Here is a 14720-nt window from a genome sequence, read left to right as displayed (position 1 = left end):
TCAAAGACATCATTATTAAGTTAGTTCATTATCAGGTGATCAATCGGGTTGAGTCAATATCGAGTCACGGGTCGGGTCAGTTCAGGTCGGGTTCTGATTGGAAAAAGTAATACTGCTATCGGTTATCGGTTTACGTTGGGTCGGTTTCAATTAACCCAATTATATTCCATGTGATTGGAAAAAGCAATAAGGGGAAGTAACGAGCAGCATTGGGTAGTGATAATTCCATGTGCTTTTTTAGTTATTACTATTTAACTTAATACATCTTAGTCATCTTTCCGGTGTTATGTTAATTTTCCCCGGCGAGAAATTTACCCAAATATCTCCATTTGGGCAGTTAGGCTTAATTGCACATCGGGTATAACTAATGAGGCTAATTTACATTAATAGAAAGTTATGGGCTAACTTGCACGTAGTGGCAAACGTTTGGGGCTTATTTGCCGCTTCCCCGCTTTTATAATTCATGAGAATTCGTATTTGTCACATGATTTTACAAGGGCAACTAAACAACCTCTTAGGAGTTAGACTAGTGACTAAGAACAAGGTATACTCGATAATAATTCCTAGGTTCGAATCCCGTTCCCCCCACCTGTAAAGGTGCAAATCAGGTCACTCGGGTCGGTTACGGATTTAGTAAAAGCGGGTTGAGCCATATCGGATTCGGGTCGGTTACAGTTTATGTCGGGTCATCTTTGGGTCGGTCATCAGCGGTGACAAGTCGGGTCGGGTCATTAGCGGGTCAATACCGAGTCAGGTTATCAACATATATTTTTATCTTAGGTATTTAGTTTTTAATGGGTAATTTTATGTTTAAACAATGTGTAGTTGTATTAATTGTAATTTTTAGTGAAAACAATTGAGATGAATGTCTATTTTGTCAAATTTACATCATTATTAAGTTAGTTCATTATCAGGTGATCCATTGGGTTGAGTCAATATCGAGTAACGGATCGGGTCAGTTCAAGTCGGGTTCTGATTGGAAAAAGTAATACTACTATCGGTTATCGGTTCACGTTGGGTCTGTTTCAATTAACCCAATTATAGGGTTCCGCGCGGATCGGGTCGGGTTCCAAAGAAAAAAAAAAAAAAAAAAGTGGCAAGTGCCGTTGGTAAGCGATGCTTAAAATTTGAACCGCAGTTCCCCGCTTCCTGAGTACACATTTACAGTACACATTCTCTCTGTGTTTCTGTCTCTCTCAATCTCTCATCTACGATTCAGGTATCCCACCCTCGTTTCTTCCCACTAATCTTTTCTATCGCGCTGTATATTCTGCATCCTTTCAATTTCTAATTTTACCCCCTTTTCTTTGCATTTTTTTACTCCAATTCAAACCCTAATTTAAGATTCTCTTTTTATAATCTTGTCTTGTACGCTTTCTGCTCTCAATTTTATGCATCCTTAGTATGTCTACTTCTTGCTATGGATTATTACTGTAGGATGTCATTAAATTCATACTTCGGCTTAATATATTGTATTATACACCCATAATTTTCGTGTTTGATTGGAGTTAGATCTTTGTTGAACAAGATTAGGCGAACTTTTGATCGATTGTATAAATGTTTCAACAACAACAACAAAAAAGAATCGGGACTAATTTTATGAGTCATTTTGTTTTATTCCATCGTACTTGAAATTAGAGAGAAGGCGAAAAAGAATCACCCTTAACCATTTTGTTTTATCAGTCATTTTCAGCTACATCTAAAATGGAACGATTTTGTTTCTGAACAAATGCTAGACCCCTCTTCCTTTCAGCATTATCCAGTGTTCGTAACTGTTTTCCTGGGTGATCACAAAATTGTTGGGTTTTACTTCTAGGGTAAGGTTTGGTTATTTTTCGACCCCCTTGATCCCCGTTCATTGGGGTTTATGCTAGGGATTCCGGTGATGGGGTTAGGTTACCGATCCACTTTGCAAGACATGAATCTGATCTGATCCTTCACCCAATTAACTCGTCAACCAATTTTCACTCGTTTGTTTTGGGTTTCATCCATTTAGTTAGAGTGGAAGGATGGGGTTTTAGTGGACACTTGTGAAATTTGTCATCCTTGCTTGTGTCTGCCTCTTTGTGACTATATTATTTGAGCATTAAGTGTCACGCTTATAGGAGACGGTCTAATATGTGAAACAAGGCCATTGAACTTTAGTTCAAGTAAAAATTACACAAGTATATTGGTCGGTCTTACATGTAAGACTCGCTACTTTCTGACTGGTAGTTCGTCGACTAAATGAACACCCTTTACATTTATACTCAAATATTGGCTAAAATGTTTTTGCATAGGTTGGTGACGATTGTCAACACTGCTGAATTTAGGATCTAATAACAGTTCACGAGAAAGCATAATGGGTGAAGTGTACAAAGAGTTGGATGAAGTAAAAGCAGAGCTGGAGAAGCTGAAGGTGGATTTCCGGATCAAAACAGAACTTTCTGAAAGTCTGAGAAGAGCACACGTTGACCAACAGACTAAATGTCGAAAAGCAATATTGAAGGTTGAAAAGCAGGAGAAGGAACTGAATGTTAAGTCAGATGAGATTGTAGAATTGAGGCAGCTCTATGAGGTAGTCAAGTCTCAACTGCAGGAAACAGAAACATCGCTTAAGCAAGTCACTTCTGTGAATGAGAAACTACGGGTTGACAGTGGGGAGAAGATTCAAAGGTTGGAAGGGGAAAATAGAAAGTTGGTGTCGACTTTGGAGGAAGCAACAGCTAGAAATGATGAAATGGAAAGTAAGCTTCACAATTGTAATGAAGAAATCGAAGGTCTGAAAGGGAGGCTATCTGAAATTCAAAGGAAGTGTCTGGAAGCAGAAGAGAAGGCGCGAGTAGGGAAGGAACTGATGCACAGAGAGGATGTTATAATGAAGTTAGAGGAGCAAAGTATGAGCGTCCAAGATAAGTTAAAATGGAAGAAAGAGCAGTTTCAACATCTCGAAGAAGCTCATAGGAGACTTCAAGATGAGTTTCAGTTAAGCAAGAAAGAATGGGAGGTTGAGAAATCTGCTATGTTGGCAGAGATGACGATGTTACAATCGAAATTGGATTCTTATGTTAGAACCACCGAAAGCCTTGAATCACAGCTAAAAATGTGCAATCAAGCTCTAGTACACGAGGAAAGCAGAAGGAAGTTATTGGAAGTTCAATTGTCTGAATCAAAACAGTGCTTTGAAAATGTCTTAGCTCAGTATGAGGAAGTAAAGGAGAAAATCGAAAGCCTTAGTGCCAAACGCGATGAAGATATTGCAGGTTTGAGGAACTCTCTTGGGTTGAAAGAGGTATTGTTGAAAGAGACGGAATACAGGGTTACCTATCTTGAGCAAGAGAATAAGGAGCTCCTTGGAACTGTAAAAGAGCTACAGGAAGCTCAAATAAACAAACGAAAGGTCGATCCTTCCGTCACTAAGCTTCGAAACAAGTTTAAAGATTTGGAGAAGGTGCACAGTAAGTGTGTCCTAACTTTGGAGGAAAAAGAAGTTGAATGGAACTCTAAAATGGAGAAATTGATAGTAGATTTGAAATGTTGCGAAAATGATATGAAGAGACAAAATGAACAATTGCACCAATTGAAGACACAGTTGGATCATTGTCACTCTACAATAGAGGTTTCAGGTGAAGAGACTTCTATATTGTTCATGGTGTTGAAGTCTGAACTCTCCGATGTTTACTCAAAACTCAATAATTTGGAGGCGCACACTGAAGCATTCAGTGATGAAAGTGCAGATAGCTCTCCTTTAAAAGCTCAAAGTTGTCTCGAGCAGGCACGTGCGGAGATTGCATCGTTAACCCAGAAACTTATGTCTCTAAAGTTATTAGAAAAACGAGGGAACGTGCTGGAGGATGCGCTTGAGGAGCACAAAAAGATGCTCGAAGAGTCGTCACAATCCCAACTTTGTTTGAAGGAACAAGTTAGTCAGATGGAAGTTGAACTTAGAAAATTATCCACTAGTCTTGAAAAGTCAAACAACGCATTGACTGAAAAGATAAGTGAAGCTAGTCAAACAGGAGCAGAACTTCTCTTATGGAAATCTAAAGCAGAAAGCTTTAGGACTTGCCTCGAACAAAGCCAGGAGGTGTGCAAGAAATTGGAGAGTTCCATTCTTGAGCAAGTGGAGATAGAGAAAGGCCTGAGAAAACAGAATGAGATTTCCGAATATGATTTAAAAGTGCAAGGACAAAAAATTGACGATCTCCAGCAAAAGATTGATTTGTTGAATCAAATGGTGGACCAAAAAGAAGCAATGACAAAAGAGGCAAAACTGGAGTTGGCAAAAGCACAAAGGAAAGAGGGAAATCTCTTCCAATTACTCAAGGAAAAGGATACAGTAGTCGAAAGCCTCAAAAATCAGCAGAGCAAATTTGAAGGTGAAAAAGAAGAGTTGTTTAGGATCATAAAGGAAAACAATGTAGAAGTTCAAAACCTCAAGAATTTGTTAGAAGTGATGAAGAAAGAATCTGCAACAAGTGAGTCTAGGAGGGTAGAAGCTGAAATCAAATTCGATCATGAAAAGGAGGAATTTTCTCGAGTCATTGCAGAAAAGGATGAAGGTTTGAGGTGTCTTCAGGGTTTTGCTTCTTCATTGGAACGGGATTTTGATAAGGTGTTTCTCTATGTATCATGCAAAGAGCTGGAAAATCTGGTGGAGATGATTTCGCTTCAAGAAGCCTTAGAGAGGACCAATTTCAATATGAATGTTGAGATGGAGAAGAAGAACAATGTCATTGATCTATTAAAAGTGGAGATCAGTAATCTAAATGACAAAATAAAACTTCAAGATGACTCTTTGCTTCACTCAAACCAAGTAATTCTAGAACTTGAAGCATTAGCAAAGGCTAATAAGCTGGAGATGGAGAAATTAACGCAGGAATTCGTTGAGGATAAAGCTAAATTGAAAGAAAGAGTGGAGGAACTCAAAGCATTAGCAAAGGCTAATAAGCTGGAGATGGAGAAATTAACACAGGAATTCGTTGAGGGTAAAGCTAAATTGAAAGAAAGAGTGGAAGAACTCGAGCATGAAAACAAGGTTGCAAAAGACAACATCAATAGTTTGTCTTCTGAAAGAGAGAGTCTTCTCCTTTACATTGAAGGAGTTTGTGAGCAGTTTGGTGACCATTGCAGCCAAGATGTGGAACTTGATTGCATGTTAGCGAAAATGATGCAGAAGTCTGGCGAAGATTCTACACTAATATCGGATGGAACAATGTCAGACAAAAACAGTGTTTCTGGGCAGAAGTATGTCAGAAAGGAAGTCGAACCATGTCTTGATAGATCACCATTACGAGAGAGAAATCAGTAGCAGGATGTGGCTTTACCAGGATGTCGGGTGGAACATCTCGCTTTTTCATAGATTTAAGTTTACAGTCCGAATTTTTTGTCGGAAACACTGTTGAGATTGTAGTACTGTAACCTGTTTGTTTGTAACATTCATGGACGGAATGTGAACGGTTTCAGAAATAGGAATTTCTGATTGCCCTCCCGCATTTGTTTGCAGGCTTTGCATTGGCTACAAGTAAGTTGTAACTATACTATTTTCATTTGTTAGTTTTAAAATAGCAAATGCGTATGTGAAGTGACCCAATTATCTGCCTATAAAACTGGGACAAAACCTTTTCAGATCTGAAATTGGCCAGTAAATAATCACTAACAGAAAACTACGCAACTGACTGAGCAAATCAGTAGAGATCAAAACCGAGGAGTATGTAAAGTGACCTAATAACAGTTGATCTGGATATAACCTAACCCAACTAGAATTAACCGTTAGTCCGGTTAAGTAGTACTCCAGTGTTTAGTTATTTCGGCTAAACCAGATTGCAGTACGGTGTCTTCTTGATAAATGAAGGTAAAGCCAGTTACGCACAAGAAATGAACAACATAGATTTAATAATTTATATAGCAATATAGCAGCAGTACAATATACTGTATTCATTTCAGAAATTGCAATGGGAACCCTTTGCTATATGCCAGAATATTACAGCAATATCAGGTCAGAGATAACAACTCGTCAATAAATTTGATACATGATGCGGTAATGATCCTCCGTTCAAATTTAATTCAATTCCAAGGATAAATTAGTTCTCTATTTAATAAATAGTTCCACATCTACTTGTTCTTTCCTGAAGGCCCAGCTTTGCTAGATGCGCCTGACTTCTGAGAAAACTCCACTAGACCTTGTCGAAATGCTTGCTGATTAACCCCATTCCTCACAAGAATGCTTGTCACACCCATATTTTTTACCTGCAATTTAAGTCAATAAACATTACAGTATAAACAATGCAACCAAAGAATACAAGGCAGATGAACATAATTTAAGCAATAGGATGAAAAATTTATGAAACACCGATCTTACGCTTGAGAGAATCTAAAAGTGAAGGTCAAGGGTATAATACAGGGTGAGATATGGATCCATACCGCTTTAATGTTCCGATCCTCATCATCAAAGAAAAGCATATCTGTATAGGGTATCCTTGTCCTCCTATGAATTCTTTCAAAGTGTTCTGTCTTGTGTGTCCAACTGGAAAATATTTCCTAAGATAAGAAAACAAACACGCTCGTGTTAGTCGTTAGCAACAAAATGTGTCGCTCAATACATGGTAGTGGCAATCTCTGGAAATGTTGTTTACGGGACATACAGTTCTTATTTATAGATTTTATAGGCAAACCACACACACACACAGACATACACAAATGAAGTTAAGTATGCACAAGCATTTTTAGCAACAACTTACGATTTATAGTGAATTTAAGCACGCAGATAACTTATTGGTTAAGCAACGGATGTTCCAAAACATTTGCGACAGTTTCCCTTGCCTTATGTATATGCCTTATGTTTCACTGCTTACCAAATGACTGGGCAGAAAGTTAGAGATGAAAATGTAACAAAGAGGGTTTCATTAAACTCACCTGAGCAACAAACATCGACTGAATGCCTAACTTATCAAGAAATGTCTTTGCAATGTCAGGAGTTGGTGATCTGGAAGCAATAGCAACATCAATACCCTTGTCCTTCAGTGCATACAATATGCCTTTTGCATGAGGATACAACGATGGCGTGTCTCTTTTGGAGCGACATTCACTAAAACAAAGTCAATTGAGAAGTAAATCAAAAGCAGTAATGTAACTTCTTCTCCATTGTGACTAAGTTAGCGTACAGTCGAAAAAAATCCAACAGAAACCATTCTTCATTTAAAGATACAACTATTACAATTTCAAGCAAAGGATTTTAGGTACTCAAATCCTTTTCTTGGGTCATAAGACAGTAGCTCACATAAATAGTCTTTTTCCGGTTTCCAAAATAATGAGGCCTATAAAAACAACCCAGTGCAGATATATATCAGGAATCAAGCTGCATAAATAAGAGCACAGAATCGACTATAAAGATTAATGCTTTACACAAAATTTGAGGACAAATTAAAAGTTAAAACACTTGGAAAATTGGAATTAACCTAGTGTACAGAAAATAGTTCCTGATTTCGAACAATGCTGAGATATCAGATTCTCCTATTAGAGAGAAACTAGCAAAGTATACGAGTATTAAACAAGTGTTTTCCGTCTCTTGGATGCAAATTCAGTTTTACCATAATCTAGGTTTCCCAGTCATCTAGCATCTTCAGATGACAGAAAATTGACGAAGCAAACTTTAGTTATGCTGAGAATTTGTAATGGAATTTTATTGTAAACATATTGAGGTCTAGATTCAGCATATCGAATCATAACTACGTAACTTTTATTAGTAATAAGGAGTATTTCAAAAGCTTCATCTTTTCCATTCACCCCCCATTTACCAAATTAAAATTTCGAGCCGCCCATCTTTAAACTTCCTATTATCTATGACCGTTATAATTTCTCCCGGGCTTTCGTTTTCCATCACATATTATTGAACTTATTAGTATTTGCAGCCAATGGAGTAGGAAGTTATAGTATGGACTATGGATGGAGGATGTAGTTTTGTTTGGTACAAAAACAAAAATCAACAAAGAAAGTAAATTCTCATATACAGAGAAATCATTAATGAAATTAACCCAGAAATTGCATTAACAATTAACAAACATATACTACTAATCAGAATAATTGGAATATTCAAATTAAAAGAGAGAGGGGAATTGGGAGAGTAATACCAATAGAAAGGCCAAAGAGTATAATCAAGATCAAAGACAACCAATTTAGGAAGGATTTGAAAAACACCCATTATTTGCATTGCCTCCATTTTTACCCTTTCGTCTCCCATCTCTCTACTCTCTTCCACTCCTTTGCTTTGTGCTCCCCCAACACTATTTGGGGTCACCCACTTATTTGGAACTTGGACGGACCCAATACGCCTTTTCAATCCCGTCCCTATAAATATTACCGAGAACTCTGTATTTTAACTATAGTTATAGACGGTCAAATATTCATCTACTTTTAAGTATATGATGATAAACAACAAATTGTATGATGTGACCCAAAAATGTCACCACTTTAAGCATATTTGATCCGTCTTTCCCTTTAGACGGATATATCCATCTATAGTGAGACTAATTGTTACTCAAATAATGAAATCTGGGACATGCTAAATCTCGCACACCATTTTGCTTAATCCAATACATATTTTCGCTTTATTCCGACTTTACCCCTCCCACTTTTTTCAAAAAAAATAGGGGGGGATGCTAATAGAAATCCCCAAAAAAAGAAGTCAGATTTCTCCATCAGCCGCCCACCACCACCTCCTCCACCCCCTCCCGGCACCGACCAACCCTCACCCCTCCAACTGCCGACCACCACCTACGCCGACGGAAGTTGCATTCCCCTTCGCAACCACTGACGGTATTGCCCCCAAACAGCCACCGCAAACTCTTCTAAAACAACCACCGCAAGCGCCTGAAAAGCCTGCTCACTGCGCCCTCGCCGTAATGCCGAGTCGTCGACCCTTCTACGATTACCCTGCCTCGGCCAATTCGACCACCACCACGACCAACCACTATTTCAACAACAAAAAATCCAAAACCCTAAGGCTCCGTTTGGCAAGACATTTCAGGTACCTGATTTGGCCAAAGTAGCTTATTTGACCAAAATTTCAGGTACCTTATTTTTTTGTAAGCGTTTGGCAAGTAGCTTATTTAACCAAATAAGCTACTTGAAATGAAATGCTACCTAGAGTAGCATTTGAGATTTCAGGTACCTGATTTGATTTGCTTCTCCTTTTTTACCCCTTCAATTTATACTATTAAATAATTATCATATCCTTTTACGTCATTTCATCAAAATCAGTTACCTTTTCAATTAATTTGTCAAACACTTTTTTATATAATCAGCTACCTTATCAGTTCCCAGTTTTCAACTACCTTATCAGTTACCTTTTAAGGTTTCAGTTAACTTTTCAATTTTCAGCTACTTTTTCAGGTTTCAGCTAACTTTTCAGTTAGTTTTACCAAACAAAGCCTAATTCTAAAATTCCTTTACAAAAACAATCCATTCAATCGATGGGAGCACAAATAGTGTTGGGGGAGCACAAAGCAAAGGAAAATTCTTTTTTTTTTTTTTTTTTAATTTTTCTCCTCTCAAAACCTGCAAAAAATCCAAAACCCTAATTCTAAAATATTATCTTGTATTATTTTTCTTGTTTTAGATTACCTTATTTCTCATTTTTTGGTCAATAACTACCTATGCCGAAAATATGGCAAAATTTGATCGATTTAGCGACATTAACCTATCTTATATGTCTTTGTTAACATCAAATAATAATGATCAATCACATTCAAACCATAATTTGACTTACGATAAGAAAAATGTATGAATTTCACATTTCAATAATAACTACAAACATCTACTAAAGTTAAGCATTAGTACATTATGCCAGGCCTAAGTAAGATTAAAACATAAAAGAAAAAAAAAGAGAAAACAAAGGTAATCTGAAACAAGAAAAATAAAATAAAGTAGTAATTTTACAAATACCCCTAAATATAAGGTAGTTTTTAACAAAAAATCCTTTTTACTTTGACAAAGTTAGTGATTTTTTTTTTGGCAGCGGTAAAAACGCAAAAAATAAAGTTAGTGAAAATTATTTGACTCTTTTTTGTTTGAAATAGATATATTTGTCTTAAGCACGAATTTGTGAGCAATGTATACAAATTTTTGCATTAACTAGTACCGTGCGAAATGGCTACATAGAACACAACTAGACTTTTTTTTTTCATGAGAATGAGTGTGAACTAAATTACTCTATGTTTGTATTGTTGATGCTAATCCCAAGATCCCATGTTCAAATCCTAAAAGGTGTATTAGATACGGAGTATTAACTATAGTTTGGACTAAGATTCTCTAGTACAGAAGGTTCGAAACAAAACCTTATGGTAGTCTAATAATAAGTCAGTGTGAGACTTAATGAAAACAATGCATACAGAATTTCAGGTTTTCTGTTCACAAATCACAACAGAAACTAGCAAAGAAGATGAAATGTGAATAATTTGCAGTACATAAATGAACTAAACAAAAACTGGACGCTTAACAGTTTCGTCGCAAGTTTGGAATACAAATTATAAAAGCAACTATCTCTTGGGAGCACCTTATGCTAACTAAATCTTGCATTAGTAACTAAGAAAGTCTTGAAAATATTTATTCTTCAGGTGCAGCACTTGCCGCATTGAGGTCAACAGAGAGGTCGAGTTCCTGCAACATAAATGATGCATAAACTTAGATCACAATGATCGTGAAAACAATGCTTACTATCGTTATTATAGTGGAGATAAAAACAATAGCTGAATTTGGTAATTGTATATGTGTCACCTTTCCGGTTATTTTGCTGTACAACGCGATCACATCCTTCACAGTGGACTCAAAATGTGTGGTTGCATCATAGCTCTGTCGAAATTCAACTTAAACCATTAGTCTTACTTTGCATTTGTCTAGTCTTTTTATAATGTGAATGGTAATAAGCAAAAAGTGTTTTGAGGCACAAGATGTGTAATTTGCGATATTCCTATTATTAAATCACCGAGGAATGACGTGTAAATTGAGGCACAAGATCAATTTCGATGTTACTGGTTTCACGAATACAACTCAATGACTTTACACATCTGCTGAGATATATTACCATTACTAGCAATGCTTGAATATCGAAATACAAAAGGCGACTTACAGTGGAAATGAAGCAGCCGTCAGATTCTGGGGTGTTTACAGGTTCATATCTGTCATAAGTATCATAGAAAATCTCGTCAACAGGTCCAAGAAGGTCGACACCAGGCTTGAGCTCAGTCTCAGGCTGGTCAGTCTCCGCTTCAGTGGTAACAAAAGCAATGTATTTTCCTTTACCAGCAACATTATGAGTATAAGAGCAACAAAACAGGTACCTGAATCAAATACAAATAGCTCAAAACTTTCAGTCAATACGATGATAAAGTGAAACTAGGATAAAATTCAATGTCCAGTAAAATATCAGAAAGAATGACATACATGTCTGATTTACGACCAAGCTGCTTCTGTGGCAAAATGACCTGAACTGAGTGCGAATCATGTGTGTGTGGAATAGGGTGGCTCATTATACAAATAGCGCGAGTCACTCTACCAACCTTTTGTACCTGTTGTATCAGTAAAAGTAAATAATATTAACTCTACTATTGTAGCAGTTACTTGAATTTTTGTTACTGAACTCACTTTATCAGGTAAATATCCCGGGTCACAAACAACTTTCTTGCATTTTGCAGTTTCTCCTTCTGAAGAAACACCAATGGCTTTTCCATCATCATCAAAGACTACCTGTACACAGTTTCTCGATATCTAAGTACAAATCCGCAACTTGCAAGTGTACACACAGGTTTCCTACAGCTTTGCTATTTAATGATTTCAGAAAATCGGAAGATTGAAGCCACTTACTGCACAATCTGGCTTGCTGAGCATGTAGGTTCCACCATACACAGCACTTAAACGAGCGAATCCCTAACAAAGGACGTACTTAAACAGTGAGAGGCGGGTCAAAAATGATCAAGGAAATAATTAGATGTAAAGTTTCTTGCCTGAGGCAATTCTCCAAGTCCATACAGTGGATATATGTAAGGTGATCCTCCTTGAAAGCGAGCCAAAGACTCTGCATATAGCTTTAGTACAGAAGGAATGTGATCAGATAGAATGTCTTACAGGAAGACTGTACAATAGTGGTAAACGACAACGTTAACCTAGTGCCTCACATACTACCGTCTTTGACACGATAAGAAGACAGGAGGGGTTTGATGTATGCAGTCTTGCCTCATGTTAAAAACACCGGAGTCTGTTTTTGAACGGCCCAAAATAAAAACAATATATATATATATATATATATATATATATATAATTGTGATCATTGGAGAAAAGGGGGATCAAAATTCACCTTCATTCTCTTAACAAAATCCAAAGCTGGTTGATCCAAGTAACTGTCATCCAGATAAAGGGCCAAGGCATGACCAATGAAATCAATCGTATCATCCTCTAGCCCGTATTTCCTAGACGCAAAGAGAACAAAAGTTCAGAGTTTATCCATGATTCAGTGAGCATAATCATACATCAGGGTAGGAAATAGATTTTGAAACAAGGATGAAAATCTACTTGATAAGATCTCTAGCAGTAATTTTGTTCAAATCCAGGCCTTCGTGAGATTTTGGGTCATTATCTTCGTAATCTTGTACGTAAATGAAGAATTTTCGAGCTCTTCTTTTTTCAAAAAGTCCCATCAATGGAGATTTTAAGGCTTCAACATCCGTAGCAGGCACCTTGTAGATCTGAAACACAATTCGATACCAAGTTGAACAACTTATAGTCACAGAAGAAAGAATTTTGGTTGGAAAAATTATATATCAATTGCTCTAGGAGATTGATGTATGAAAGTTCACCTTGCCCTTGTTGTAAACAAAACTACCGTCAACAGCCTTGAAATTTAGATACTTAGTCACATCTGTATGGATGAGAATACGAACTAATACTTCGTTGGCCATCATGAACTGCGAAGAATAGCTAAATACTGTTAGAAAAAGCTGCAAACAGACAGTTTTTTGGTGATTGCTGGTTCGAGCTGACAACATTACTCCTGTGCCTCAATTTACGCCTATAGGCTATGACAAGGTAAGTGAGTAGCCATGTGTTCAAAACACGGAGGGAACGAGGGTTGGATCCAATTCAAAATAACAATATTCGTCCAATTTCTCAAAACATTTCGCCTCAATTTACGTCTAGAATTACATCGATCAACTATTACTCCACAATCAAAGAAGCGCGCACATAGTTAATAAGTTAAGTGTTGAGAATGGAGGCAATGAGAGAAAAAGATCAGGCAAATATGTCACTGCACCACATTTCAGTATTTCATGTTGTACAGATGTTGGTACCTTGGGTATCATATCAACATTATACTCCTTGCTGAGACCCAAGCTTTCTGGAGGCTGTTCGTCGCCCCTAAAGCGCTTCCAAAGCTATACATACAAGCACAGAAAAACAAGCATAAGTCATTAAGTAACTAATAATAAGTCGTTTCGTCACATAAAGGAAAATGATAAGGGCACCTGATTAAGATTAAGAGAAGTAGAGGCTCCTCCATAATAGTCATTCCTGTCCATGTGCAATACCTGTACAATGGCGTGGTTCATGAACTAAAACGTCAAATATCATTTGGGATCGCTTAAAACGTCAATATCTTTTATTCTTTTTAACAAACAAAAAAATATTGATAATAAACAATAATATCCATTTCATAAAATAGTTACCATTTAAACTACGTAGAAAGCATGACCCCATAACATATTGACATGCGATCAAACCAAATATATTTTCGTGATCAACATATATGAACCATCGTATGAAATCAAGATTTATGAGGGACGCATTACTTTCAGACCGTCAACATGACCAAATGGCATGCCATCAAACCAAATATATTTTCGTGATCAACATATATGAACCATCGTATGAAATCAAGATTTAACGAGAAAAACATTACTTTGAGACCGTCAACGGAAAGAAGGCCACTAATAATGCATTCTTTAAGGCCAGTCCCAAGGACAATTACATCGTACTCTTCATCCATGGCAACAACTTGACAATCTAATAGTTTACACCTCAATTGAATCTTTAAAATGTAATATTAGTTTAAATTGTTGTTTTTGAATTGAATTAAATGAATGGAAGTAATTTGGGTGTTTGACAAGAAACACAAAAATATAGCGAAAGTGTAGGAATAGGAAAATTAGTGAAGGGTGTAACGATTTTGGCGTTTCTTATTTGCAATGTCACAACATTTTCTAAGCTCGTGCCTTGAATTAGGTGATGTATCTCCTCCACCTTTTTTTAATCTCACTTTTTGATGTTTTCACCCCACGTGTAATTTCGAATATTCTTCATTTTTTCCTTGCCTTTCTAAGACCATCCCCAAACAACTAAACAAGGTCAATTGCATGGTCATGACCTTGCTTGGTCATGGTTAATCAAGTAATTAGCTTTGTTAATGTATGACCAAAGGTGGTTAATTTGTGACCAAAAACAAGAAATGGTCAATTTGTGGCCAAGGTTGGTCAATAGTGGTGGTCTTATTGACCTTCTATGTGTCAATTTCTTATTAGTTGAACAATTATAAAACAATAAAAAAACTACTCTACATTACTCTACTCTACTCTACTTTCGTAACTAGAATTTGGGAAAACTTTCGTAACTAGAATTTGCTTTTAATGCATTTTATCATTTTGTAGTATTTAATGTTTTTTTAAAAAATGTATGCGGTATTTTATATGTCGAAT

General features: G+C 36.8%; 3 protein-coding genes across 3 annotated transcripts; 1 reads left to right on the top strand and 2 right to left on the bottom strand.

The window, feature by feature from the left end:
* Window positions 1–1118: 1118 nt before the first annotated feature.
* LOC141599622 (uncharacterized protein At4g38062-like) lies at window positions 1119–5470 on the top strand. The gene is made up of 2 exons (XM_074419693.1): window positions 1119–1219; window positions 2280–5470. Exon 2 carries the CDS (start codon window positions 2342–2344, stop codon window positions 5288–5290), a length of 2949 nt encoding a protein of 982 aa, XP_074275794.1. The 5' UTR covers window positions 1119–1219; window positions 2280–2341; the 3' UTR covers window positions 5291–5470.
* Window positions 5471–5849: 379 nt separating this feature from the next.
* On the bottom strand, window positions 5850–8521 carry LOC141599619 (uncharacterized). The gene is made up of 4 exons (XM_074419691.1): window positions 8109–8521; window positions 6895–7066; window positions 6403–6519; window positions 5850–6228 (listed from the first exon to the last, which is right to left on the bottom strand). The coding sequence occupies exons 1-4, from the start codon at window positions 8216–8218 to the stop codon at window positions 6094–6096; spliced, it is 534 nt and encodes a 177-aa protein (XP_074275792.1). The 5' UTR covers window positions 8219–8521; the 3' UTR covers window positions 5850–6093.
* Window positions 8522–10317: 1796 nt separating this feature from the next.
* On the bottom strand, window positions 10318–14116 carry LOC141599621 (guanosine nucleotide diphosphate dissociation inhibitor At5g09550-like). The gene is made up of 13 exons (XM_074419692.1): window positions 13928–14116; window positions 13494–13556; window positions 13320–13403; window positions 12828–12935; window positions 12544–12716; window positions 12329–12440; window positions 11979–12059; window positions 11839–11901; window positions 11620–11721; window positions 11419–11543; window positions 11105–11315; window positions 10753–10827; window positions 10318–10635 (listed from the first exon to the last, which is right to left on the bottom strand). Exons 1-13 carry the CDS (start codon window positions 14012–14014, stop codon window positions 10582–10584), a joined length of 1338 nt encoding a protein of 445 aa, XP_074275793.1. The 5' UTR covers window positions 14015–14116; the 3' UTR covers window positions 10318–10581.
* Between the last annotated feature and the right edge of the window lie 604 nt (window positions 14117–14720).

Source organism: Silene latifolia, chromosome 9, assembly GCF_048544455.1.
Source record: "Silene latifolia isolate original U9 population chromosome 9, ASM4854445v1, whole genome shotgun sequence".
Taxonomy (NCBI): Eukaryota; Viridiplantae; Streptophyta; class Magnoliopsida; order Caryophyllales; family Caryophyllaceae; genus Silene; species Silene latifolia.
This window is presented reverse-complemented; position numbering and strand designations above follow the sequence as displayed.

Coding starts and splice junctions, on each gene's coding strand:
- LOC141599622 (XM_074419693.1), top strand. CDS start 2,342: ATGGGTGAAGTGTACAAAGAGTTGGATGAAGTAAAAGCAGAGCTGGAG.
- LOC141599619 (XM_074419691.1), bottom strand. CDS start 8,218: ATGGGAGACGAAAGGGTAAAAATGGAGGCAATGCAAATAATGGGTGTT. Junction 7,067..8,108: donor ACTCTTTGGCCTTTCTATTG/GTATTACTCTCC, acceptor ACTTTGTTTTAG/TGAATGTCGCTCCAAAAGAG. Junction 6,520..6,894: donor AGTCGATGTTTGTTGCTCAG/GTGAGTTTAATG, acceptor TTCTTATCTTAG/GAAATATTTTCCAGTTGGAC.
- LOC141599621 (XM_074419692.1), bottom strand. CDS start 14,014: ATGGATGAAGAGTACGATGTAATTGTCCTTGGGACTGGCCTTAAAGAA. Junction 12,441..12,543: donor ACTGCTAGAGATCTTATCAA/GTAGATTTTCAT, acceptor CTTTGCGTCTAG/GAAATACGGGCTAGAGGATG. Junction 11,722..11,838: donor TCAGCAAGCCAGATTGTGCA/GTAAGTGGCTTC, acceptor AACTGTGTACAG/GTAGTCTTTGATGATGATGG.